Source organism: Borostomias antarcticus (assembly GCF_949987555.1).
Source record: "Borostomias antarcticus genome assembly, chromosome: 23".
In the NCBI taxonomy this organism is placed as follows: domain Eukaryota; kingdom Metazoa; phylum Chordata; class Actinopteri; order Stomiiformes; family Stomiidae; genus Borostomias; species Borostomias antarcticus.
This window is the reverse complement of record NC_140256.1, coordinates 18,667,790-18,693,207: the sequence shown is the minus strand read 5'-3', so window position 1 is coordinate 18,693,207 and position 25,418 is coordinate 18,667,790. Positions and strand designations below refer to the sequence as shown.

At 46.8% G+C, this 25,418-nt stretch overlaps 1 protein-coding gene across 1 annotated transcript in view; it reads left to right on the top strand.

The window, feature by feature from the left end:
• Positions 1–3,480: 3,480 nt before the first annotated feature.
• The window catches only part of pde4d (phosphodiesterase 4D, cAMP-specific), a gene marked incomplete at its 3' end in the record, with an annotated part of 132,643 nt that continues 110,705 nt past the window's right edge, over positions 3,481–25,418 (top strand). Inside the window, exon 1 of the mRNA XM_084456892.1 lies at positions 3,481–3,716. Coding sequence (XP_084313018.1) covers positions 3,511–3,716 — 206 coding nt within the window. The 5' untranslated portion in view covers positions 3,481–3,510. The remainder of the gene's footprint in view (positions 3,717–25,418) is intronic.

The following is a 25,418-nucleotide window of genomic DNA, read 5'->3' as shown; positions in this document are numbered from 1 at the left end:
AAGACCGGGTTCTTATAGGGGAGGAGATTGGATGATTAGTGGCAGCAGGTGAGCCGCGCCCTCGGAGCTCGTTAGCGGAACCGTGTTCAGGTGTGCGGGGGTGATCAGGTGTGCGGGGGTGATCACGTGTGCGGGGGTGTTCAGGTGTGCGGGGGTGATCAGGTGTGCGGGGGTGTTCACGTGTGCGGGGGTGATCAGGTGTGCGGGGGTGATCACGTGTGCGGGGGTGATCAGGTGTGCGGGGGTGATCACGTGTGCGGGGGTGATCACGTGTGCGGGGGTGATCAGGTGTGCGGGGGTGATCACGTGTGCGGGGGTGTTCAGGTGTGGGGGGTGATCACGTCGGAGGGCGCGCAGAGCGCGCGCTGAAGTGGAAGGCCGTGGCGTGCGCGCTGCGGGAACGGTGGTGGGAGCTGGAGAGCGCCCAGGCGGAGGCGGAGGCGGAGCCGTAACAATCGGGCTATATAGGCCTACAATAAAAACACTGTTTCAGTTTTTATTGTAGCCTACATATGGATTAAAGGCTTTTTAACCACTTTTCCACCCAATAAGTTATTGAAGTTATTATCAATTTGACCGAGCACGTCCTCACGTTCCGCAGCTAAAATGCAACCGGTCCAAACTAACACAAACCCTACAACATAGGCATGTATTAGTTTAGAGTTTATTGGTTTGACTGTAAAATGTTTATCTTTTCAATTATATTTATAGTAATACATGTTTATTGCTGGGTTTGTGAAAACCATTACTAGTACACCACGCTGCCTGTGTCACATGGTTGCAGATAATATATTAGATATTATGACACGGGAGAAATAGGGCTACTATAGCTGTTCTAGCAAAGTTGCTATGAGGACTTATATTTTGATTTAGAAAAATGTTTTTCAGTTTCTAACTAAATGTAGAATGTCCCCCGCAGTTAAGGGTGGTGGTGGGGTTCTGTTAAAATAAAAACATACAGGATGATAACTTCATAATTAATTATAATAATAATAATAATATATATATAAACAGCAATTCTGATGTGTTGAAAGCACAGCAATTGCAATGCCAATTAATATTAGGCTAAAGAAATGACATTCCCTTCGGTTTAAACCGTTTTGAACTGACGTCCGGTTTAAGCCCCGCCCACTTCCGAATCCGAATCCGAATAATTAGCTGTCAAATACAAATACAGATACAAATACAAATAGTGGTCTCCCGGCACACCCTTAATCTGTACACTACATTCTCGGAGAAGTTGCAATTTCAAGGTTCCTTAGCAATTCCAGGTTTCCCCCTGCCTCTTAAATTAAAGGGGAAGCTCTGCAGTGAAAGACTTGACATGAACGATGCTGAGAACAGAGCGGGTTAAAGTCGCACTGAAACGGACGTTTGAGATCATCTAACTTCCGTAGTTTGACGTATTTCCGACGCAAACAAGCTATGAGGGTGGGACATATGTTTAATTTGATTGGAACATTGACAAGTGGACGGGTTTTAAGAACTTTAGACAGATTCGATAAAAGGATAGCGTTGATTGACGGGTGGATGTCGTGAGATTATTGGCCTAAAATCTAAGGTACCTGTTGTCGTCATTGCACGTGACCTACCGTTTTCCAGGAAGTAATAAATTCTATACTTTGATATAAGATTACAACAAAAGTAGAATTTTGTAATTTTTTGGGCATACATCATTGAATAGGTGAACACTATGACCAATTATGTGAACCAAAATGGGACAGAATGCTTTTTTTCATTTCAGTGCGACTTTAAGGATATTACTGTCATCTTGCGGCTTTCTGAAAGATGACGTCACAGGTAGAATGGAGCATCTGAAGTCCCTTCTTTCCTCCTCTCCTGTTTTTCATCAACAAACACAAACACTTACACACACATGTACACACACACACACACTGCCTGTGGGGGCAAGAGCACTGCCTGTGGGGCTGACCTGCTTTACTAATGAGTGTACACTCCGCGAGCTGAGGGTTACTCAATAACTAATGTCTGCTTTTAGTGCCTTCTGCGCAGTAGCATTACACACACATGCACACGCACACACACACAAACACGTACACATCAACAAACGTGCACACACACAAATGCAAACACAAACTGTGTGTATGCTGGGCACTCACACAGTCACAGAGTGTCTACTGTCATTTCTACCTCAGTGTTTCACACACACACACACACACACACACACACACACACACACACACACACACACACACACACATCCTCTCTCTTTCTCTTGCTCTCGTCTCTTGTCTACAGTAATTATCATGCACACTCTCTCTCCCTCACTCTTTCTCTCCCTCTCTCTCGCTCACTCTCTCCCTCTCTCCCTTCCTCTCTCTCTCCCTCACTCTCTCTCTCCCTCACTCTTTCTCTCTCGCTCACTCTCTCCCTCTCTCCCTTCCTCTCTCTCTCCCTCACTCTCTCTCTCCCTCACTCACTCTCTCTCTCATCCTCCCCGGTCCCCATGCTGTTTCTCCAGCAGTGTATGAGCTTAGCGTGGAGAGAGGAGTGCCAGTCCTCTGGTCTGCTCTGCACCGGCTAGAGCGGCACAGAGGAAAGCAACGTTGTTGTCGAGGCGACTGGTGATGTGCTCCGCTCTGCACAGAACCAGGAGCACACAGCCAGACAGGCAGGCAGACAGACAGACAGACAGACAGACAGACAGACAGACAGACAGACAGACAGACAGGCAGGCAGGCAGGCAGGCAGGCAGGCAGGCAGACAGAAGAGGTAGGTGGCACTGCACTGGGGTGCCGTCCGGACTGAACCGGACCGGGCTGTTGGCGTCAGCGTGCGACAAAGGACTTCCCTTTACCAAACAGCTGAGCCGAGCAGAACCGGGCCAGACTGGACCGGACTACTTCAGCTTGGACTGGGCTGCAAGGCTCTGCCGTGCCTAGCTAGCCAGTCTGGGCTGGGCTCCCTCCCTCCTCCTCCTCCTCCTCTCCCTCCCTCGCACGCTCACGCTCTTTCACAGCCGGCGAAGCCTCAGTCCTCTCCAGCAGAGGAAGAGAGCAGACCTGAGCGTGTCTGTGCACACCTCCTTCCCTCCCTCCCTCCATCCCTCCATCCATCCGTCAGCGGGATCCATCGGAGGGGAACGGAGAGAGAGAGCGTAGAGAGAGAGAGATCTCTTTCCTGCGTCGATTGTCTCTGTTCGGCCGGGTAAAGAAACACCTAGTTGCGATGCAGTGCTAGCAGAGCGGGTTTTCCGATCCCACCTTGTCTTTTCGGGGACACAAGAGCCTCCTTCTTGCGCGTCTGTCCGTAGACGTCCGCGGACAACTCCGGACCGCGGCGGGAGTTTGATTTTTTTCCCCCCGCTTCCTCTCCGTTTCTTCGCGGCCCGGGTACGACGCCCCCACCCCCCACGCACACACACCCCTCCCGCCTTCCCCGCAGGGGGTCGCCGACGGCAACCTCTCCCCGGTGGCCGGCATGGCCCAGCAGACTGCCGTGGGGGTGGGCGTGGCAGTGGGCCACCAGGACACGCTGGCGGTGCCGCCCATGCCCAAGCACTCGGGCCTGAACGAGGACCTGGTGAAGATCCTGAGGGAGAACCTGCTGCAACCCGAGCGGCCGCGCGGCAACCGGCGCTCGCCGTCCTCCATCTCGCCCCGACTCTCGCCAAGGAACTCCCCACGGCTGCTGCGCCGCATGCTGCTCAATAACAACATCCACCAACAGAGGCGCTTCACCGTGGCGCACACATGGTGAGAGGCCAGGCCGGCACGGGATACCCGTGTGCGCGCGATGGAGTGTGCGAGCGTGTGTGTGCGCGTGCATGTGCTTGTGTGTGTAAGTGTATATTTGTGTGGCAGAAAGAGTCTAATACATGACAATCAAGAGCTGGTGGATTTGAGTGTTTGTGTGTGAGTGTGTGTGCGTATGTGTGTGTGTGTGTGTGTGTGTGAGAGAGAGAGTTCTCATTGTTTTCTGTCTGCTCTGAATGCTCGAATTCTAATTAGCTTAGCCTGGACTGTGGTCTGCGGTCTAGTGTGAGTGTGTTCGTGCAGCTTGTTCATCAGTGTTTGCTGACCTTTGCTCTGTAAGTTATTGGTGTTGACAGTGATAGCATCTAGGGGTCAGTGATAGCATCTAGGGGTCAGCAGATGAGAGCTGGATGTGGGCAGCTTTTTACTGCTAAACCCGTCAAGCACCTTATCACCATAGTTACTGCTATCAGCCATCATATCCACGGCGGTCCCCGCCCCCCCACCCTCCTACTTTGGATAGATTGCATTCCAAAGCAATTTTCCACAGTGTGAGAAGAATTCAGTTATGTGGAGCAGGAACATACAGATGGTTATGAGTTTGTGGTTTTCACCAATCTGCTTGGTGTGCAGCTGCAGCTGTTGAATGAGTGAGTGTCCTATTCCTGTCCTCCACCCCCCCTCTCTCTCTTCCTCGACTTCCCCCATTCTCCTCCACCCACCCATCCTCCCTCTCTCTCCTTCACTACTTCCCTCCTCTCCTCCCTCACTCCCTCCTCTGCTCCCCCCCATCTCCTCCTTGTCTCACCTCCTCTCTCCGAGGCCGTCCTCCCAGCTGAGTTTCGCTGTGATTAAAATCCCATTTGTCCACATGTCAACACTGCTCTGGTTCCCTCATCCTCCCCGTTTCTGCTCCACTCCTTCTATTATACCTCAGGCTTTCCTTCACACACCATCTCCCCTCCCTCTCTCCCTCCTTCCTCTCCCTGCACCGTCTCTCCTCACCATCCCCCAGTCCATCTCTCCCCATCTCTCTTTCTCTCTCTCTCTCTCCTCTCTCCTTCTCTCCTCATCCCCTTCTCCCCCCTTCCGTTCCTGGAGTGATGGAACTAATTGTTGTGAGGGAGATGACTGGGATTTACTCATGCTTTCCTCCTCCGTAATGTCACGCTGCCTTCCCAGTGTGTGTGTGTGTGTGTGTGTGCGTACGTGTGTGTGCGTATACATGTGTTTGTGTATGTATGTGTGTGTGTATGTGTGTGTACATGTGTGTATGTGTATATGTGTGTGTGTGTGTGTGTGTATGTGTACGTGTGTGTGTATGTATACATGTGTGTGTACGTGTGTGTGTGTGCATGTGAGAGGTAATGTATGTATGTGAGAGGCAAGTATGAATGTTGGCCCATACGGCACCTCATACTTCCCCACCCCTTCGCCTCTTATCGAAGATAGCCGTCCCATTCTGAAGCACGACCCTCACAGCCCGACAGCTTGGCAGGCTCTCTCAGCTCCCTCTCCGTTGGTTGAAAAGCCGGGTGTTCTGGGAAGGCGGGAACAGCTGAGGTGCTCCTGATTAAATAACAACCGTCCAATAGTTGCAATCAAGCAATCATCTCATTTAGGGAGAGGGTCATTGAGGTGCTCCACATAGACTTCCTCTGATCCCAGTTATCACCCTCACCAATAGTTCATTAGGGAGTGTGTGTATATGCGTGTGTGTATGGGTGCGTGTGTGTGTGTGTGTGTGTATGCGTGTGTGTGCGTGTGTGTGATGTGACTCCCAATCAATGTTCTCTCTCTTTGGCTGTACCACGGCACCAGCACTCACAAATCCATCACCTGGTCCAAGATAGCCTTCGTATGAGTGGCACGCTCGTGTGTGTGCACGTGTGTGACTTTGTGTGTGCGTGTGTCTGCGTGCACAGTGGGATTTAAAGACCCCATGTCACCGTCAGGTTGGTCATAGCACTTTGAGATTTTCTTAAATATAAAGTGCAATACAAATAAAATGTATTATTATTATTATTATTACCTCATGTCGCAGGAGCTTGAGTGATAGGAAGAGAGAGAGGGAGATTCCGGTTTTACTGGTGGGCAGCGTGGTCCCATCTGGCTCGTGGTCCTACCTGGCTCGTGCCTCGCAGTGTCTGCAATAGCACCACAGCAAAGCCACTTTTGCTCAGCAACAGACAGTTGGATTGCGATCGGTATAGCTGTAGCCAGGAATAGCTTTTAAATGGATGAAATGAAAGGCAAATCGATTCTCCCAAACGGTCTTTGTCGACCCAATTCTGCATGAATTAATCTAGCCGACAGCTCTTATGTATTCTGTAGTGGACAGACTGCTGAATAGCCTGTGTGTGGGGGACGGGGGACGGCGGGGGGGTGCATACACGTGTGTATGTACATAACTGCGTTCATGTGGTTGTGTGTGAGTGTGTGTGTAACTGTGTGTGGGTGTGTGTGTGCATACACATGTATGTAGGCTACTGTACATAACTGCATTCGTTTGGTTGTGTGTGTGTGTGCTCCGGGAGCACGGCGACTGACTCTTTGAAGGAGCGGGTGTAGCCAGTGTTTGAAGAGCGACCAGAGTCTCATTTACTTCAATCACCTTTTCATAGTTTTCTGCCCGCGGGGCTGTGCAGTAAATCTGCCCCACTGCCCTGCCTGGCTCCTCTCAGCAGCTCATTACCAAGATACTCTGCTGTCTCTCTGAGGACTGCTTGGTTTGATATACTGTACAGCTCAGAGGGCTGCAGGAGGAGGGGGGCAACACCTTAAACATACAGTACACAACTCAACTCAACCGTGCTCAGGGGATGTTTAGGAGGCAGAGCATTGGAGCACACTCTGGTTTTATAGGAGACTTCAGTTCACAAAGTATGATGGCGTTAAAGTGCAGGTCCCCTATTATGCTCCTTTTCAACAACTTAATATAGCTGTGATCCCCAAAACATGTCTTTGAACGTTGAAAATATCACTCAGATTAAACATTCTAACATAACTCTATACCGCTCTGTTTCAGTCCAGGGCCCTGTACTACGAAGCTAGTTCAACAAATCCAGGATAACTTTTCGCTAGCTCGCTAGAGTAAACCAAACAACTGCAATCCCGGATAAACGGTACCACGACGGTGGCTATCAACTCGTTAAGTCTACCCAGTTGGTCCAATCTAGCTATGAGCGCGTTCACAGTAAAAGGGGAGACATTTGCACGAAATGACCAATCACAACCTTAGTATGGGTATTTGGATGTGCCCATGCTCCAAGCTCCGTCCATCGCATTTTACACAATAGAAATATGAACTATATTATCGAGGCACAACACAGTTGCTACTGTCAAAGGCAGGAAGGAAAGTTGACAAAATATAACCAATGGTGTGAAAATGTTTTATTAATATCCTCATGAACGAGTAGATAACGAGTAGGCTATCTATAATTGGGCCATATGCCGTGTAAAGTTGTAAAACATTTTAGCCTATTCAGCTGCAACCCTGTGAGCAAGGGACGTTTAAATAAAGCAAGTAGGCTGTAATTTATTTGATTAGTTTCAGGTTGGAGCAAACAGTGATGTGATGTGTCAGCTCAATATTAAGATACAAAATTAAGATATTAAGATTGGCATGGGTGCTATAACAATAAATACACACAAGTTCGGGCAAAATAGGCAGCTGACAAAGCCATTCCACAACCTTTCATATGATATCAGAAAAAGACCAAGAGGGGTTTGTCGGTATGTAAAAGAACCGCTCACTATTCACGCACTGAGATTCTGTTTTAATTCGCACACTGAGTTCCATATGGGATCTTAACGCCCAGTGCCATATCCCAAAGGAACTGACCAGTCAGCGGGCAGCGCCTCATACGTTTTGATCCGTAATCTGGAACTTAACCTGCCCCGGAGCAGGTTAGCTCGGCAGCATAAGTTAAAGGAGTAGTAAAGGGAAAATGCATGTTTAGCCCTGTTTTAAGGTTACTTATGATCATATACAATGGTTCAGATCAAAACGTTGACAAAACTAGCACTTTTGAGAAAGTCTGATAATTGCTCTACCACCATTTAGGTCATACAATGGATGTGGAAAACCGTGAAAAATCTTTCAAAAACATGTTAAACTCTCGATTTCAAAGACAAGAAGCTCACCAAGGGGGTAATTAGTGTTCTGACATCAAATTCGCTGCAAAGTACGAATCCTGTAGGGTTTTATTGATCATTTTATGAAATCTATTGACTTGTATTGAAGCGACCGTTGTAGATGTGTAGATCAATCCTCAGAGGGGATTCAGGAAGCGGAACTACTTCAAGGCATTGCGCGAGATCGGAATCAGTTCAAGCGGAGGTTTACACACATATGTGCTGCGACTAAATAGTTATATGCTAAATATTTAAAAAAGCCTTTCCGGAGCTGGGTGGGCCAGGTGTTCTGTTCATCCTATAACACACAGAGTAGAGGAGTAGCCATATTAATTCACCGTAGTCTCCCATTTACCTTAGATACAACCATTAAGGACAATGACGGCCGGTATGTCCTTGTCTCAGGTCATCTTTATGGGGAACGGATCCTCATAGGTTGCATATATGGTCCTAACTCATATGAAGCTGCCTTTTTCCCTAAGCTTTTCTCTGATGTCTCATCAGTATCTACCCCATATGTTGTGCTGGGGGGCGACTTTAATTGTGTGCCTGACCCGAGTGTTGACCAGTCCCCACCTAAGTCTAGCCCGACCCCTCGGAAGAGTCTTAGGCTGAAAGAGTTCTGCAATGACTTAGAGCTATTTGACACTTGGAGGATAACCAATTCCATGAGGAAGGACTACACCTTCTTCTCCCAACCCCATCAGACATTCTCGAGAATTGATTTCTTTCTGTCATCCAGAATGATTCTGGATAGGGTGAGGGAGTGTTCAATTGGCATATGCTCACTCTCTGACCACTCTCATGTAAGTCTGAGCCTCTGCCCTCCATACACTGACCCCTCCTCTCGACAATGGAGGATGAACCCCTCTCTGTTGAGTAGTCCTTCATTCATTGACTATATCACTGAACAATGGAATGTTTTTATGGCGGCTAATAAGACCCCGGACGTCAGCCCATCCCTGCTATGGGAAACAGCTAAAGCTTATCTTAGGGGGAGTATTATATCGTACACCATGGCTCAGAAAAGGGCTGCTATTAAAGAGCAACTTGACCTAGAGAACACAATAAAAAAGCTGGAGACACAGTTTAAGAGTGCACCTTCTAAAACCCTGTCTAAAAACCTAGAAGCAGCCCGTTCAGCCTTGAATCAGTTGTTAACTAGAAAGGCAGAGTCAACTATCTTTTTCGCTAAACATAGGCTCTATGAGTCAGGGAACAAACCTGGTTGGCAAAGGTTGGCAAAAGGCAGAATGGAGGCAACTACGATACCGTCTTTGCTGGACGACGATCATGACAGGCACTACAAAAATTAGGACATCAATAGGATCATGAAGCAGTTCTATCAGAAACTGTATTTATCTGAATGTGATTCCGCTGGGGATAGGGGGAGGGAGTTTCTCGATGGGGTTCCTCTTCCATCTCTATCAGAGGAACAAAGGGAAAAATTAACTGCACCAGTGACTGAGGAGGAAGTCTGTGAAGCCATAGCCTCTCTTAGGGGTGGAAAGGCACCAGGACCTGATGGTTTCTGTCCAGAATTTTATAAGAAATTGAGACACCTCGTAGATGGACCACTGACTGACATGTTCCGAGAGTCCTTCGAGAACGGACGCCTTCCCCCAACTCTCAACCTAGCAAACATAATGCTCATTCTGAAGAAAGATAAACCATCTGATGTATGTGGCTCGTATAGGCCCATCAGCCTTATTGGAGTGGATAGTAAATTGCTCTCCAAAGTACTTGCAACAAGACTGGAGAAGGTCTTACCATTTCTGATAAACACAGACCAAACTGGATTTATCCAAAACCGGTTCTCCTACACAAATGTGAGAAGATTACTGAATATGATACAATTCTCCAGTCAGAACAATTTCAGTATGCTAATATTGCTGTATTGCTGTATCTTTGGATGCCGAAAACGCGTTCGACAGGGTAGAATGGGGATATTTATTTGATGTGTTGGAGAGGTTTGGGCTGGGGAGCGGGTTCCTTAGATGGATTAAGACATTCTACAACTCGCCGGAGGCATGTGTCATAACTAATGGCACACAATCATTGCCTTTCCCGTTGCGGAGGGGGACGAGACAGGGTTGCCCCCTGTCTCCGATGCTCTTCGCACTGGCGCTATTAGGCAACACTCAGATGTGCATGGTCTGACAGTTGGGGGAACGGTCCACAAAATTGTGCTTTATGCGGATGACATTTAGCTGTTTCTGGCAAGACCTGAAGTGTTGATACCAGCTACTCTCTCTGTTATTAATGAGTTCAGCTCCTTCTCAGGCTACAAAATTAACTATGGTAAATCGGAGGTCATGCTGTTGGGTAGTGCTGCTGGCTTAACTTTATCTACCAGCTGTCCTTTCAAATGGTCCCCTACAGGCTTCACTTACCTTGGAATAAAAGTCTCACCAGACCTGACAGAGCTGTGGAAGCTTAACTTTTCTCCAATAGCAACAAGAGTAAAGAACGATTTAAATAGATGGCATGATCTCCCCTTGTCCTTCATGGGGCGCATTAGTCTAATTAAAATGAATGTCTTCCCCCCGGCTCTTATATCCCCTGCAAATGCTACGCTTATGGATCTCCAAGAAGGTTGCTCTTGATATGGAGAGGGCATTCTCTCGATTAATATGGCATGGCAAGAGGCCTAGACAGAATATGAAAACATTACAGCTGCCCTCTGACAGGGGAGGCCTGGCCCTGCCAAACATAATTTTTTACAACTGGGCATGCCATACTCGTTTCCTATGGGAATGGCTACATGCTCATCTTGAATCTAAGCTCTGCTTGGATGCATGGTCTTCTCTACCTTCTTCATTATGGAGCCTGGTCATGGGAGATAGGAAGAAGTTATCTAGAGATATCAAGAATAATCTGATTATATACAACACAATCAGAGTGTGGCAGGAAGTGTGTAAATATGTAGATAGAGGAAGTTGCACCTCGTTCCTGACTCCTATCATAAGGAACCAGGATTCCCCCCCAGGTCTCCCTCCCAATATTTTTGACTTATGGCATGACAATGGGGCACGTGTGCTTGGAGACGTATGCCATGATAGGGCGCTGATGACTTTTCAACAACTACAGTCACAATACAGTATCCCTAGAGAACACTTTTATGGTTTCCTTCAGTTGCGCCACTTTGTTAGTTCTAAGAGTTTACCTCCTCCTGACTCAGTCATGTACAGTGATGTAGAGAGGTTCCTTATTGACCGAAGAGGCATCACTCATTTTATTTCAGCCTTCTATGCACTGATATACTCCCTCAGCCCAGGTGATATTTCAAGTGTTTCACAGAAGTGGGAGAGAGATTTTGGTACTGATGATGATTGGCAGGAGGCCATTAAAGTGTTAAGATCAACGTTTACATGTAACAGATTGAGAGAGACACAGTATAAAATTCTACACCGTCTGCATGACTCCCTACATACTAAATAAGATGGACCGCCAGGTCTCACCCCTGTGTAATAAGTGTCAAAGAGAGATTGGAACGTATTACCATTATTTTTGGGAATGTAAATTGATTAAAAGATTTTGGGGTAAATTTGAAATTTCTCAGGAGCTGAGCGGCATCTTTCGGGTAAAGGTGAAGAGGGACCCAGGCCTTTACATTCTTGGTCTCCCTTCAACGGAGGTAACTCTGACTTGTTTACAGTTCAAACTGTGTGACAAATTACTGTTATTGGCCAGAAAATGTATCCTGATTAACTGGATCAAGGATAAGCCACATTATGGTATCGGGAGATGTTCAGGGTTCTCCCTCATGAAAGAATTAGTGCAGTTCTGAAGGGTAACGAAGGGTCCTTTACCGAAATGTGGTCTCCTGTATTTGACTACCTACGTGGAGAATTGACTCAGCTATTGCTGAAGGGTCAATATTCTTTGCAATGGTCACAGCCACCTTGAATAGACTCATAAGTGTTTCATAAGTGTTTCTCTTATATCCCATGGCTTAAATATTGCTGTTTTAGTATTTTAGTTCAACTTAATTCTCCATCCATCCATCCATCTTCATCCGCTTATCCGGGGTGGGGTCGCGGAGGCAGCAGCTCCAGCAGGGGGCCCCAGACATCCCTTTCCCTAGCATCATCAACCAGCTCTGCCTGGGGAATCTTTAGCCGCTCACAGGCCAGTGCGGAGATGTAGTCCCGCCACCTAGTCCTGGGTCTACCCCGCGGCCTCCTCCCAGCCGGACACGCCTGGAACACCTCCCTAGGGAGGCGCCCAGGAGGCATCCTCACTAGATGCCCGAACCACCTCAACTGGCTCCTTTCGACGCAGAGGAGCAGCGGCTCTACTCCGAGTCTCTCTCGGATGACTGAACTTCTCACCCGATCTCTCAGGGAGACCCCAGCCACCCTCATTTTGGCCGCTTGTATCCGTGATCTCGTTCTTTCGGTCATGACCCATCCCTTATGACCATAGGTGAGGGTGGGGACGACGATAGCCCGGTAGATCGAGAGCTTTGCCTTTTGGCTCAGCTCTCTTTTCGTCACAACAGTGCGGTAAAGCGACAGCAGAACACCACCAGCTGCTCCGATTCTCCGGCCAAACTCCCTCTCCATGGTTCCCTCACTCGTGAACAAGACCCCCAGATAATTGAACTCCTTCACTTGGGGTAAGGACTCATTTCCTACTCGGAGCGGACAGGCCACCGGTTTCCTGCTGAGAACCATGGCCTCAGATTTAGAAGTGCTGATTCTCATCCCAGCCGCTTCACACTCAGTTGCGAACCTATCCAGAGAGTGCTGGAGGTCGCAGGCAGATGATGCCATCCGGACCACATCATCTGCAAATAGCAGCGACGCGATCCCCAGCTCACCGAACTGCAAACCCACCTCCCCACGGCTACGCCTCGATATCCTGTCCATGAAAATCACAAACAGGATTGGTGACAAAGCACAGCCCTGGCGGAGGCCAACCCCCACCGGAAAGGAAGACGACTTACTGCCGAGGACCCGGACAAAGCTCTCGCTCTGGGTGTACAAGGATTGGATGGCCCTAAGTAGGGATCCCCTCACCCCATACTCCCGCATAACCCTCCACAAGACCTCTCGAGGGACCCGATCGTAAGCCTTCTCCAAGTCCACAAAACACATGTAGACAGGTTGGGCAAACTCCCAAGCCCCCTCCAAGATCCTCGCGAGAGTGAAGAGCTGGTGGTCCACGACCAGGACGAAATCCGCATTGTTCCTCTTCGATCTGAGGTTCGACTATCAGCCTTAACTTAATTCTACTTCTTGTAAATGTTAAAGTTGATTGTTGATTGTTTGGCTATATATGGCTACACTAATCAGTGATGTGCATATGGCTACACTTATCCATGGTGTGCGTGCATGCAGGACATTATGATGAAAAGCTTTTGTTCAATGTCGAGGTGAGGGAGAGGGGCGGACAGCCAGGAGGTTTTTTTCTTTCTTTCTTTATTTTCAGATATTGAGTATGGTTGGATGGCACTATTAATTATTATTTTTTTTATTTTTTTTATTGGATGCTTATTTGATTTGTCTTCATGTATGTTTTCTTTTTTCTATATTTCTTTCTGTTATTGATATGATAGGAAAATGTATCATTCTTGTATATATTGAAAATCAATAAAATTTTGTTCAAAAAAAATAAAAAATAAAAGCCTTTCCAGATGAACTAGAAACTTACTTTATGGCGAATTATATGTCAGAACGCCAACTAACACCTTGGTGAGTTGAAATTGAGAGTTTAACATGTTTTTTGAGTGATTGGCTTGCATGTAGTGACGTGCCATGGCGTATTCTGGGTTTTGTGTGCGTATCGCTGTTTTGTGTTCAGATATTCTGATTTTTATCGGTCGTTTTGTTTGGCCTATATAGGCTAGACCACAGGGGCACTTCAGCAGATATACTACATATGTGCTGTTGCAGTTAATAAAGGAAGATATTTAGAATTTCTTTCCTGTGCGGGGGTGGGTGAAATATTTGGTGGTGGTGGAGTTTGAGCACTGTGCGCAGTGACCACACCTATAGAAGCCTTGAGGAGGGTTAGGAAGCCAGGTTGTTGGAGAGGGGGTTCTCATGTCTGAGTGGACAAGGCGATCTCCTAAGTTACGGGAGCGTCTAAAGGAGAAGAGAGGTGGTTCGGAACAGAATTACTTTAGTTGGGAATTCACTACCTGTGTTAGACGTCTGTGTTTGTTTTAGTTTAGCCTTACTTTGTATTTTAGCCATATCGTGTTTCTATTTTAGCTATAGGCTAAGAGCTGTTTTGCTCACTCCATGTTGTCATCTGACTTTGTGAGAGAACATTGCTAGTCATGTGACAGCAGGCATCTGAAATGGTAGCACAGCGCGCTCTACTGTTGCATTTGAGAGTTGTTATACCCCATATTCCAGTTGAGTTATCCTGATTGCAGACAGAATTGTCAGCTCGTTACACTCCTTTGAGAACTTCAATTTAGAATCAGCAAACTTTAGTGGGCAGATTCGAACATCTGATACAGATAATGATGTCTAGGTGCATTCCTAACACACACACCAACTGAATCAAATGTTTTTAGAATTTGGCTGCCCACAAAAAATGACTGGGTCTTCTTATTTCAAAGTGTGTGTGTTAGTAGGCTCATCAGAGAACTAAATGTATGTGCACAAGCACTGAAAAAGTGAGTTTTTCATAATAGGTCATCTCAAAGGTCAATGAATGGCTCTCTTCTCTCTCTCTCGTCCTCTCCTCTCTTCCTCTCATGGATGTATTAATAGAACTGGATACAGCCACTCCATTCACTGACCGCTATCAACAATGAAGCCCTATTGAACCGCGCCATCTTGGCAAATTTGTAGTCATTTGACCATTTCCGGTGACTTTCGTACTTGCGCAGTTGTGCTTTTCTGGCCTTCCGGTGACTTTTGTACTTGCGCAGTTGTGCTTTTCTGTCCTACGCACGTCCACGGTCAACGTTGGCGTTGACCGCTTCTAGCTATCGAATGGCCGACTGGTGTAAGATGGATAGCCTAACGTTAGAGAGATAAATGTAGTCTATGGTTATGTTAATAAAGCTTACAATGATGTTGTAACATGCATGCAGCACTGCCGATCTGACCGATTGATTCATTATTACCATGGATCGGTATTGGGATTGATCAAGGGCGAATGTGAAATAGCAGCCACGAACTCAGCGGGTTATCCGAGATGCGGTAGCAGCGGCCAAGGCTCCTGCTGGCGGGGAGTGAAGCTTTTCAACTCGCTTGTCACTGGCTCCCTGGAGGAATTTAGCCTGGCTGCAATAACGTTATCGCGAACGGAATGAATACCATCTACTAGCAAACAAAACATCTTCAGCTATAATTAACCTGTTAAAACTAAGATGCCTGGATGAAAAAATAATTTCTCCAATGGATATATTTTACAAAAACAGGTTAATATGCAAGCCGGTTTTCATTGCTAAATCAAAGCGGGGAGAGCCGGGAACGTGCGTGGACGCGCGTAGGACAGAAAAGCACAACTGCGCAAGTACAAAAGTCACCGGAAATAGCAAAATGACTACAAATCTAGCCAAGATGGCGCGGTTCAATAGGGCTTCACTTTAGATTTCGAATCCTGGGGGCTTGCTTCCTCTGCACCATCTTTTTCTCCTGAGAGGAGAGAACGAGGGTCAGTAGTAGCCTACTGCTTTAGAACCCGTCTACAGACAGGTCATCGCTTCCAGCTCCCATCCTCCACACACCATGGTTGTCATGGTTTCATCTATAAGCGGTGTGTGTGTGTGTGCACAGTATGTACATGTTCATACTGTATAGACACAGTTGCTCCTGCTGTGCGTCCTGTTTCCTGGAACGACAGCAACCACTTTGGAGAGCTGACTGAAATATCAAGACTGTGACACACACAGACACACACACACACATCTGCGCGCATGTGCATTGAGGTGATTACAATCAGCTTAATCAGAGAGAGTAAGGGAGATCGCCCCATGGGTTCTGTTCTGCATACACCCCTCTGTCAGTTATCTCAACTTTGACTACTGACCTTGAGAACACACACGCACGCACATACGCACACACACACACACTTTAATGTTGATAGGCTAATATGACTAGCTGAACACTAGTTTGCCTGTGTGTGTGTACAAGTGCAACAGAGCTCAATTGGTTAGAGCCAGCATCCACCGATGCCATCGGATGTCTAGCTTTCCCGGTGGAGTAGCTGGAGCTGTGTTTATAGGGTAGGGTCACGTGCTGTTCTTCTCATCAGTACCTTTCCAGTTAGAGCACAGAGAGGTGCGGTAATTAAGTAATAACGTAATTAATAAGTAATTAAGCCCTGGTTGAGGAGCTTGTGAAGTGAAATCCATGCAGTGTCAGTGTAAGTTTACACAGAGACACAAATCAACAAAACAAATGAAATAATAATAATAATTAACTAGAAAGGGTGCTCAGAGAGCACAGGGCTCCGCCCATTAATGCATTTTGTTGGTGTAATCGAGTTGAAATGGTTAAACTCACTTCTCAGTATAAATATAGCACACACCATTGAAGAGTAAGCTTTTTCATGGTGTAACTGATAGTGGTTTTTATTAGAGGTGGTCATGTATGAACACAACTAAACATACTTGTGTACTTTTTGTGCGTTGGCTGTAAGCCGACGCAGCATTAAGAGGGAATGCCGATTTGTCACTTTCTCTCTCCGCCAGTTGTTGACCTGCAGTTATATGTTGCAAGAGGCAGAGGTCCCAGAACATCAAAACAAAAAGACTCCACAGATTTCCCAGGTCAGTGGTGGCCAAGTGGATAGTGCGCTGTTTATATTATACCTCCATGTGCGCTGCCTATCACCGTGAAGGTTGTGAGTTCAATCCTTGGTGTGAACATACCAAGGTACCATTACATATTTTGTCACTGGATGTTATAGAAGTTATGTAACGAGCGTGGGTCATATTTGTTAATTATAGACCCTTTTACAGCCTAGTCAGCACAAGTATGCGCACGCATTCTTGAAACAGTAGCAGAGGAAGACAGACAAATTCGCCTGTGGCTACAAGCCATTATTAAGCATACGGACTGGACTGAGGACATCATCAGAAATGCCCACGTTTGCGGTGTCCATTTTATATCAGGTAAGTTATTTTGACTTCCTGGTTTCACTGGAATGTCTGGTTGAAATGTAGAGTAATATCTGAAGTAAACAGTAACCCATAACCTGGCTGCACACTAAGCTAAAGCTAAGTTCAGTTAATGAAGCCTAATGATAGCTAGCTAACGTTAGCTAGTGCTAGCTAACACGCTCCATTTTGGGGATGAGCTGCTGTCCTCCCTCAGTGGCTTTGGAAAACAGCCGTCGGCCAATGAGATGGCAGGGTGATGATCCCCCAGCCAGCCTTGCGCCGCTCCTCTGAGGAATGAGCTTAAAAAGTGATTTGCATGAAGAGGAGCATGGAGGTGTGCGGCCGCGGCGCTTAGTCATGAAGAGGAGCATGGAGGTGTGCGGCCGCGGCGCTTAGTCATGAAGAGGAGCATGGAGGTGTGCGGCCGCGGCGCTTAGTCATGCTGTCCTGCTGCAACGCCCAGCTTTTCATTTATCAACAGATTTATGTTGTACAGCCTGTCAGGAGGAGGACATACACGACAAACACATCACTCACACAACACACACGCGTACACACACACACACACACACACACACACGCGTACACATCACACACACAACACACACGCGTACACACACACACACACACTCACACAACACACACGCGTACACACACACACACTCACACAACACACACGCGTACACACACACACACACTCACACAACACACACGCGTACACACACACACACACTCACACAACACACACGCGTACACACACACACACACACACACACACACACAACACACACGCGTACACACACACACACACTCGAGTGTGAGTATAGAGCGTAGACCTCTGTTTTTTTAGACTGCAGGCAAATCTGTTTTCTCTCTCAAACTCAATCTTTAGGACTGGCTGTGACACATCGTTGTTAGCAAGTGATCAAACCGGAGTTGTGTATTCAGACATCAACGTCAACGTCTCTGCGTTGGTTGTTGTGGTAACGATGTAGGCGTGAGTAGGCCCATAGGTACGCCCATTGCACATTGCCCATTGCATTGTGTGTGTTGTGGTGTGTGTCATATGCTGACGACGTTGAAATCGATATGTAAGTTGTTTGTGAAACAGTGCAGACGACAACAAAACAGCAACCGATGGAAGAACGGAGAGCCGTCATCTCGCCCTCCACGCCGTGTCACGCTCTCCGTCTGACTCGCTGGACCATACAATGCAGGCGATGGAGGAGGCTGATGTCTGCAACAAGGCTCTGCGGTCACGTCAGCCATTGCTCCCACACTCTGGATTAGACGCTATTGTTATGTATTGCGTTGTGAGTGACAGGCGGCTGTAGCTCAGTTGGTAGAGTGGGTTGTTCAATGATCGAAGGGTCAGTGGTTCGAATCCCAGCTCTGACTGTCCACATGTTGAAGTGTCCTTGAGCAAGACACCTAATCCCAAATTTCTCCCAATGAGCAGGTTAGAAGGACACCAAAATCAATCTGCCAATATCCACTGCACAAGTAGAGTAGTGGTCAGAGCATTGGACTCCCACCTGGGAGACCGGGGTTGAAGACCCGGTGGGGATGACTTTATGGGACTACAGTATACCCAAAACCTCCACACACTCATCCTTTCACTCCAACCTTTTTATCCCTTACCTAAATTCCACAAGTAGAGTAGTGGTCAGAGCATTGGACTCCCACGCGGGACATTCTCAGAGATTACCGTCTACTTACTTCACCACCTAAAGGGAAGTGCATACAGCAGGTAATGGCCGGGTTTCCTGATAAAGAACCTTCTTAAGGAGCCCTTCTTAAGCAACCCCTTGTATGGGAGTTAAGAAGTACTTTGGAGTTAAGGGCTTTTTAACTCGTTCAGGAAACCCGGCCAATGACTTTTGTCCAGAAACAGAAGTTGAACCAATTGCAGCAAAATAGCTAACGTTACAGGAATCATCAGTGTAACTGCTTTGCCACTGGCCGCTACCATTTATGTTATGGAAGCTGCTGCTGCTTGTTGTGAGCTCATGAGCTAACTGGCTATCCCGCTCTTAGCATTGGAAGCATTGGAAGCATTGGAACTGATGTGTCCAGACGACAAGACCAGGCGACAAGACAATAATCTTAATTTATCAGACATTGTTTCATGTCATTTCAATTCACAGCTATTTCAGTGCATGTTTTTACGTATTTTCAGCGTGACTAGCTTCCATCCCACCAGTGCCTCAGATGTACTGCAGATGACACCAAATCTGATATTCCCCTTTCGGGAGCGTGTCAGAATGACCGCTGAGATCGAATCTGTCACCCAAGTTGATGTGTTGGAGCAGTGCAGGTGTCATGGTGCGCACGCTCGCGTGTGTGTGTGCGCGTGCGCGCACATGTGTTTGTGCAATCTTTTGTACTGCTTGCATGTGTGTGTGTGTGTGTCTCTCTCTCCTTCTGTGAATGAATGAATTAATGAATATGACTATTGTATTTTATTTTTGTGTCATCCCATATGGGATTATAAGACACATCAATATACTGTAGTCCAACAAAAACAATCCAGACAGTATTCTAGGGTAGTGCTGGGCCCAATGAGAGACCCTGGGATGGGGATCAGATGGTTCATCACACGTCTCTCCAACCGGTCTCCCAGCAGCCCCTCCTCCCTGCATGTAGAAGATTGACATTGTCCTGACTTCCGGTTGGTGTTGTACCCTAGTGGGGGTTTTCAGTAGGTTGACAAAGCACCCCCTCCCCTCCCCGACACCGTCACTCCAGAGAGAGAACACAACCACCCAAACACAAGAGGAAACAAAGCACCCCCTCCCCTCCCCTCCCCGACACCGTCACTCCAGAGAGAGAACACAACCACCCAAACAAGAGGAAACAAAGCACCCCCTCCCCTCCCCGACACCGTCACTCCAGAGAGAGAACACAACCACCCAAACAAGAGGAAACAAAGCACCCCCTCCCCTCCCCTCCCCGACACCGTCACTCCAGAGAGAGAACACAACCACCCAAACAAGAGGAAACAAAGCACCCCCTCCCCTCCCCGACACCGTCACTCCAGAGAGAGAACACAACCACCCAAACAAGAGGAAACAAAGCACAACAGCAGCAAGCTACACTCTATACAACCACTCATACATGCGCCCAATCATACGTACCCGTACATATACTGCTCACAAATATGCATACATGCTGCATACAAACAAACATAGGCACAGAAATCCAGCCCCTGTTATTTGCACACTCTCTGTGTGTGTGTGTGTGTGTGTGTGTGTGTGTGTGTGCGTGTGTGTGCGTGTGTGTGTGTGTGTGTGTGTGTGTGTGTGTGTGATACTCAGAAGAGAGACAGAGCCGGTCCAAAGGGCATGCCTTCCACTTGACACTTGACATTTATGAAAAGTGTAGCGCACCGTACGCAAGTGGCCGTCTGCATAGCCTCCACCTCCTCCACCCTCTCCTCTCCCTCCACCCTCTCCTCTTCCTCCACCCTCTCCATCTCCTCTACCTTCTTCACCTCCTCCACCCTCTCCATTTCACTCACATCTCATCACCAGACGCCGGCTGGAAGTTCCGTTTCTTTGACTTCATATATGGGAACTTGTTCAAATGCTGCAGGCCTGCCAATGTCTCATGCGTATTCAGATGAGCTCTAGTAGATCTGTATGTCTGTCTGTGCAGCGGTTGGTTGCAGTGTTCTGGTGTGTTCCGCCATTATTGTTTCATGGTATTGAAAAAGCGTGTTAAAGTGCTTTACTGCGGTGTCACAAACAACGTTGGCGAGAGGAGACGAGCGTTCCAAGCTGTTCCCAGCGGTTCCTTCAAAGGCTCTTTGAGACTTTGCCTGTTTATACAGGCGCATACTGTAATCAGGAAAGACAAACTGTCTTTCTCGATGTCACCCTGTCTGACAGAGTGGTCTACCCCCCCCCCAACCCTCTTCATCAGTGAGCCAGCAGGACTTTGATTATAGCTAATTTAACCCACACCACCTGATTAGGTTAGATGGAGGTTGGGGCCCATTAAAAGCCCGTTAACACAGCCTGAGGGCGAGTGGAAAGGGAGGCTTTAGTAGTTATGAATGCAATTTGAAGAGGTATCCATCTATGTGCCCGTCCCATTTGAGTATTGCGTCATCCAGTACGGCTCATTCCCATTCACTATCATGACAAGCAGATAAACTGCAGGTTGGGATGACTGAGATGGAGAGAGAGAATATCATTCATTGGGGCCTAAAGGTGATTCAATTAAAGATTCAAATTACCGTCATATTTGAGGACAGTTCGTTATACTCCTTGAGATGAGTAAGATCCATTAGTGCTGCCTGGCCACTCTGAATTCTGAATAATTACGTATAATTAGTTATCAGGCTCAGCTCAGCAAGATTAGTAAACCCTTACCTATCAGATATGTGTCCACCTTGAGATTGTGTGTCCACCTAAAGCTTGACACTGTTTGGACTTGATACCGGAGTTACTTGTTGTGGGTGGAGAGATCCGAGAAGCGCCAAAGCTTTAGCTCAACAGCTTGTGTGTTTATGGGCCTGGTGTGTTAGCTTTAGATATCATATGGTAGATTACATTTCCCTGTGGTGACTTAAGTCTACATGATGCACTATAAGGAACTTGTTTCTGACTTGGCGTGATGGCACTGTGTTGTTGTATTGTGCAATAGGGCTATGGAGAGTCAGGGCAGATTCATACTCTACACAAGCTATGCAGGCTACGTGAGGCTATGCAGGCTACGTGAGGCTATGCAGGCTACGTGAGGCTATGAAGGTGTGTTTGATGGCTTGAGGCGTCCTGTACAGTAGCAAAGTTACAATTTTATCTTTGCGCACGCGCTTGCGTAGAGGCCACATTCACAGCCATGTCAGCATAGCTTGCTTAGATAGTATGAACTAGGCCTTGCTATCCTGGTGAAAAGACTCCTCAGAGAAAGAAAAGAAAAGTGCCCTCCACCCGATGAAATTGAGGGGGTGGGGGGTATACATTTTACCCTTGTATGTTAGTGAAAAACGTGTTATATTAAATATTGTAACCACCAATATTTGAATTCACTTCGATTACTTTCAAATAAATGCTTACATTTTAGACCAAAGAAAAAATATAGCCGCAAGCGGCAATGAGACAGGGTCCAACAATCAGACTGACAGAAAGGTGGGATAAGGAGTCAGATGAACTGAAGGAGTAATGAACTGAAGGAGTCAGATGAACTGAAGGAGTGATGAACTGAAGGACTGGTGAACTGAAGGAGTGATATACTGAAGGACTGATGAACTGAAGGAGTGATATACTGAAGGAGTGATGAACTGAAGGAGTAATGAACTGAAGGAGTGATGAACTGAAGGAGTAATGAACTGAAGCAGTCAGATGAACTGAAGGAGTGATGAACTGAAGGAGTCAGATGAATTGAATGAGTCAGATGAACTGAGGAGTCAGATGAACTGAAGGAGTCAGATGAACTGAAGGAGTAAGAAACTGAATGAGTCAGATGAACTGAAGGAGTCAGATGAACTGAAGGAGTGATGAACTGAAGGAGTCAGATGAACTGAAGGAGTGATGAACTGAAGGAGTCAGATGAACTGAAGGAGTGATGAACTGAAGGAGTCAGATGAACTGAAGGAGTCAGATGAACTGAAGGAGTGATGAACTGAAGGAGTCAGATGAACTGAAGGAGTCAGATGAACTGAAGGAGTGATATACTGAAGGAGTGATGAACTGAAGGAGTCAGATGAACTGAAGGAGTGATGAACTGAAGGAGTCAGATGAACTGAAGGAGTGATGAACTGAGGGAGTCAGATGAACTGAAGGAGTGATGAACTGAAGGAGTCAGATGAACTGAAGGAGTGATGAACTGAGGGAGTCAGATGAACTGAAGGAGTGATGAACTGAAGGAGTCAGATGAACTGAAGGACTGGTGAACTGAAGGAGTGATATACTGAAGGACTGATGAACTGAAGGAGTCAAGATGAACAGAGGAGTGAGTATTGCAGTCATCTCTTAACCCAGCAGATTTTGTGTCACACATTTACCACGTTATGTTATATACCACTGAGCAGCCAGAGGGCGCTATGTGCACCTTTAGAATGGACACTGCAGTAGTTAGCATACAGTGCTGACTTTGTCACGCCACAAATCACCCAATTTGTCCGAAACCACTTGTCCTTATTACCCTTCATGGAGACAATACCCAAGAGTACACATGTGCAATGGCCATTGAATCAGGTAAAGCGTTAATGAGAAGATGAGTTGTAAAGCACTATATTAGCATTAGCAATTGGTTTCATGCCCAAATTGTCTAATTTCAAATGCCTGTAATCGTTTTTTGAGATATCTGCAAATGCTCTGACATTGTGCAACATGATACGTAGTTGCCTCTTCATGCCAAGTCTGTTTCAAGTCCCTAGATCATTGTTGTAAAATGTTATAAGTGCTTGTATTTGTGACCATAGTATTATTATTATTATTATTATTATTATTATTGATGTATTTATTTATTTTACCAAAATACCTGTTTGTCTGCCATCTTGGTTTGGAGACTGTGAAATAACTGTGAAATTTCCGACCACTTTTTATAGGTTTTGCCAAATTTTTTAAAAATCCATCACGGAGGGCATTATGGGCTCTGGAGGAAAATTTGTTCCCCATAAGGAAAGACCTAAGTGTGCCAAGTTTCATAAGCTTTTGTCCAATGGGGTGGAAATGCCAGAATTGTGTACTAAATTGCTTATTATAGCACTACCTAGGGTGGAAACGTGGTGAGTCGTTGTGGTGTAGTTACTCATGCTCTTTAGTTTGTTATTATAGCACTACCTAGGGTGGAAACGTGGTGAGTCGTTGTGGTGTAGTTACTCATGCTCTTTACGTGGTGAGTCGTTGTGGTGTAGTTACTCATGGTCTTTACGTGGTGAGTCGTTGTGGTGTAGTTACTCATGGTCTTTACGTGGTGAGTCGTTGTGGTGTAGTTACTCATGCTCTTTACGTGGTGAGTCGTTGTGGTGTAGTTACTCATGGTCTTTACGTGGTGAGTGGTTGTGGTGTAGTTACTCATGGTCTTTACGTGGTGAGTGGTTGTGGTGTAGTTACTCATGGTCTTTACGTGGTGAGTCGTTGTGGTGTAGTTACTCATGGTCTTTACGTGGTGAGTGGTTGTGGTGTAGTTACTCATGGTCTTTACGTGGTGAGTGGTTGTGGTGTAGTTACTCATGGTCTTTACGTGGTGAGTCGTTGTGGTGTAGTTACTCATGGTCTTTACGTGGTGAGTGGTTGTGGTGTAGTTACTCATGGTCTTTACGTGGTGAGTCGTTGTGGTGTAGTTACTCATGGTCTTTACGTGGTGAGTGGTTGTGGTGTAGTTACTCATGGTCTTTACGTGGTGAGTCGTTGTGGTGTAGTTACTCATGGTCTTTACGTGGTGAGTCGTTGTGGTGTAGTTACTCATGCTCTTTAGTTTGGACCTGGTGATTTGTAACATTTTGGTCCAGGACTCCAAGAGTTATTCAAGCGTTTCCAGGAAAACCATAAAATCACCAATTACAGCTTAGCGTAGGACCCCTAAATATGATGGGCCTCTATGCCGGCCCTATAGATACAGTACATCTAAACTAGAAAAGCTCACTCCACTTCCACATTTAACAAACGTACTGTACATGTTGACGAACATGCATCACGGGGGATGACAGATTCACTGTGCACTTGTTTTTTCTAAGCCTTTTCTCTCAGAAGGTGGTGAAGTTGAAATACTTCTCCCTCTCGGCTTCTCCCTCCCCCTCTCTCCTGTTCTCATCTTCACCCTCTCACTTTATCTCCCCTGCAACCTCTCCTCCGCCTCCCCGAGGTTGCTTCTGTGTGGCCCACTTCTATGAAGCTTGGTCTGGGGACTGTAGCAGGCCTCCGGGCTGGAGCTCCTCTCTGAGCACCAGATACCTGCAGGATTGGAGAGGAGGAGGCCCTCAAGATGGTTGATACAGTTCCCAGTCCAGTCCAGTCCAGTCCAGTGTATTTCAGTCTAGTCTAGTCTAGTCTAGTCTAGTCTAGTCTAGTCTAGTCTAGTCTAGTCTAGTCTAGTCTAGTCTAGTCCAGTCCAGTGTAGTGTAGTGTAGTGTAGTGTAGTGTAGTGTACTGTAGTCCAGTTCAGTCTAGTCTAGTCTAGTCTAGTCTAGTCTAGTCTAGTCTAGTCTAGTCTAGTCTAGTCTAGTCTAGTCCAGTCCAGTCCAGTGTAGTGTACTGTAGTCCAGTTCAGTCTAGTCTAGTCTAGTCTAGTCTAGTCCAGTCCAGTCCAGTCCAGTCCAGTCCAGTGTAGTGTACTGTAGTCCAGTTCAGTCTAGTCTAGTCTAGTCTAGTCTAGTCTAGTCTAGTCTAGTCTAGTCTAGTCTAGTAGTCCAGTCCAGTTCTGTCCATCATGGCCCCACCCAGCCCAGCCACACACAGTGTATTGTTGTCTTTTTGTCAGCTTGAGAGCAGCATACCAAGAGAGGGAGGGAGTGTGGGAGGGACAGGGAAGGACAGTTTTAA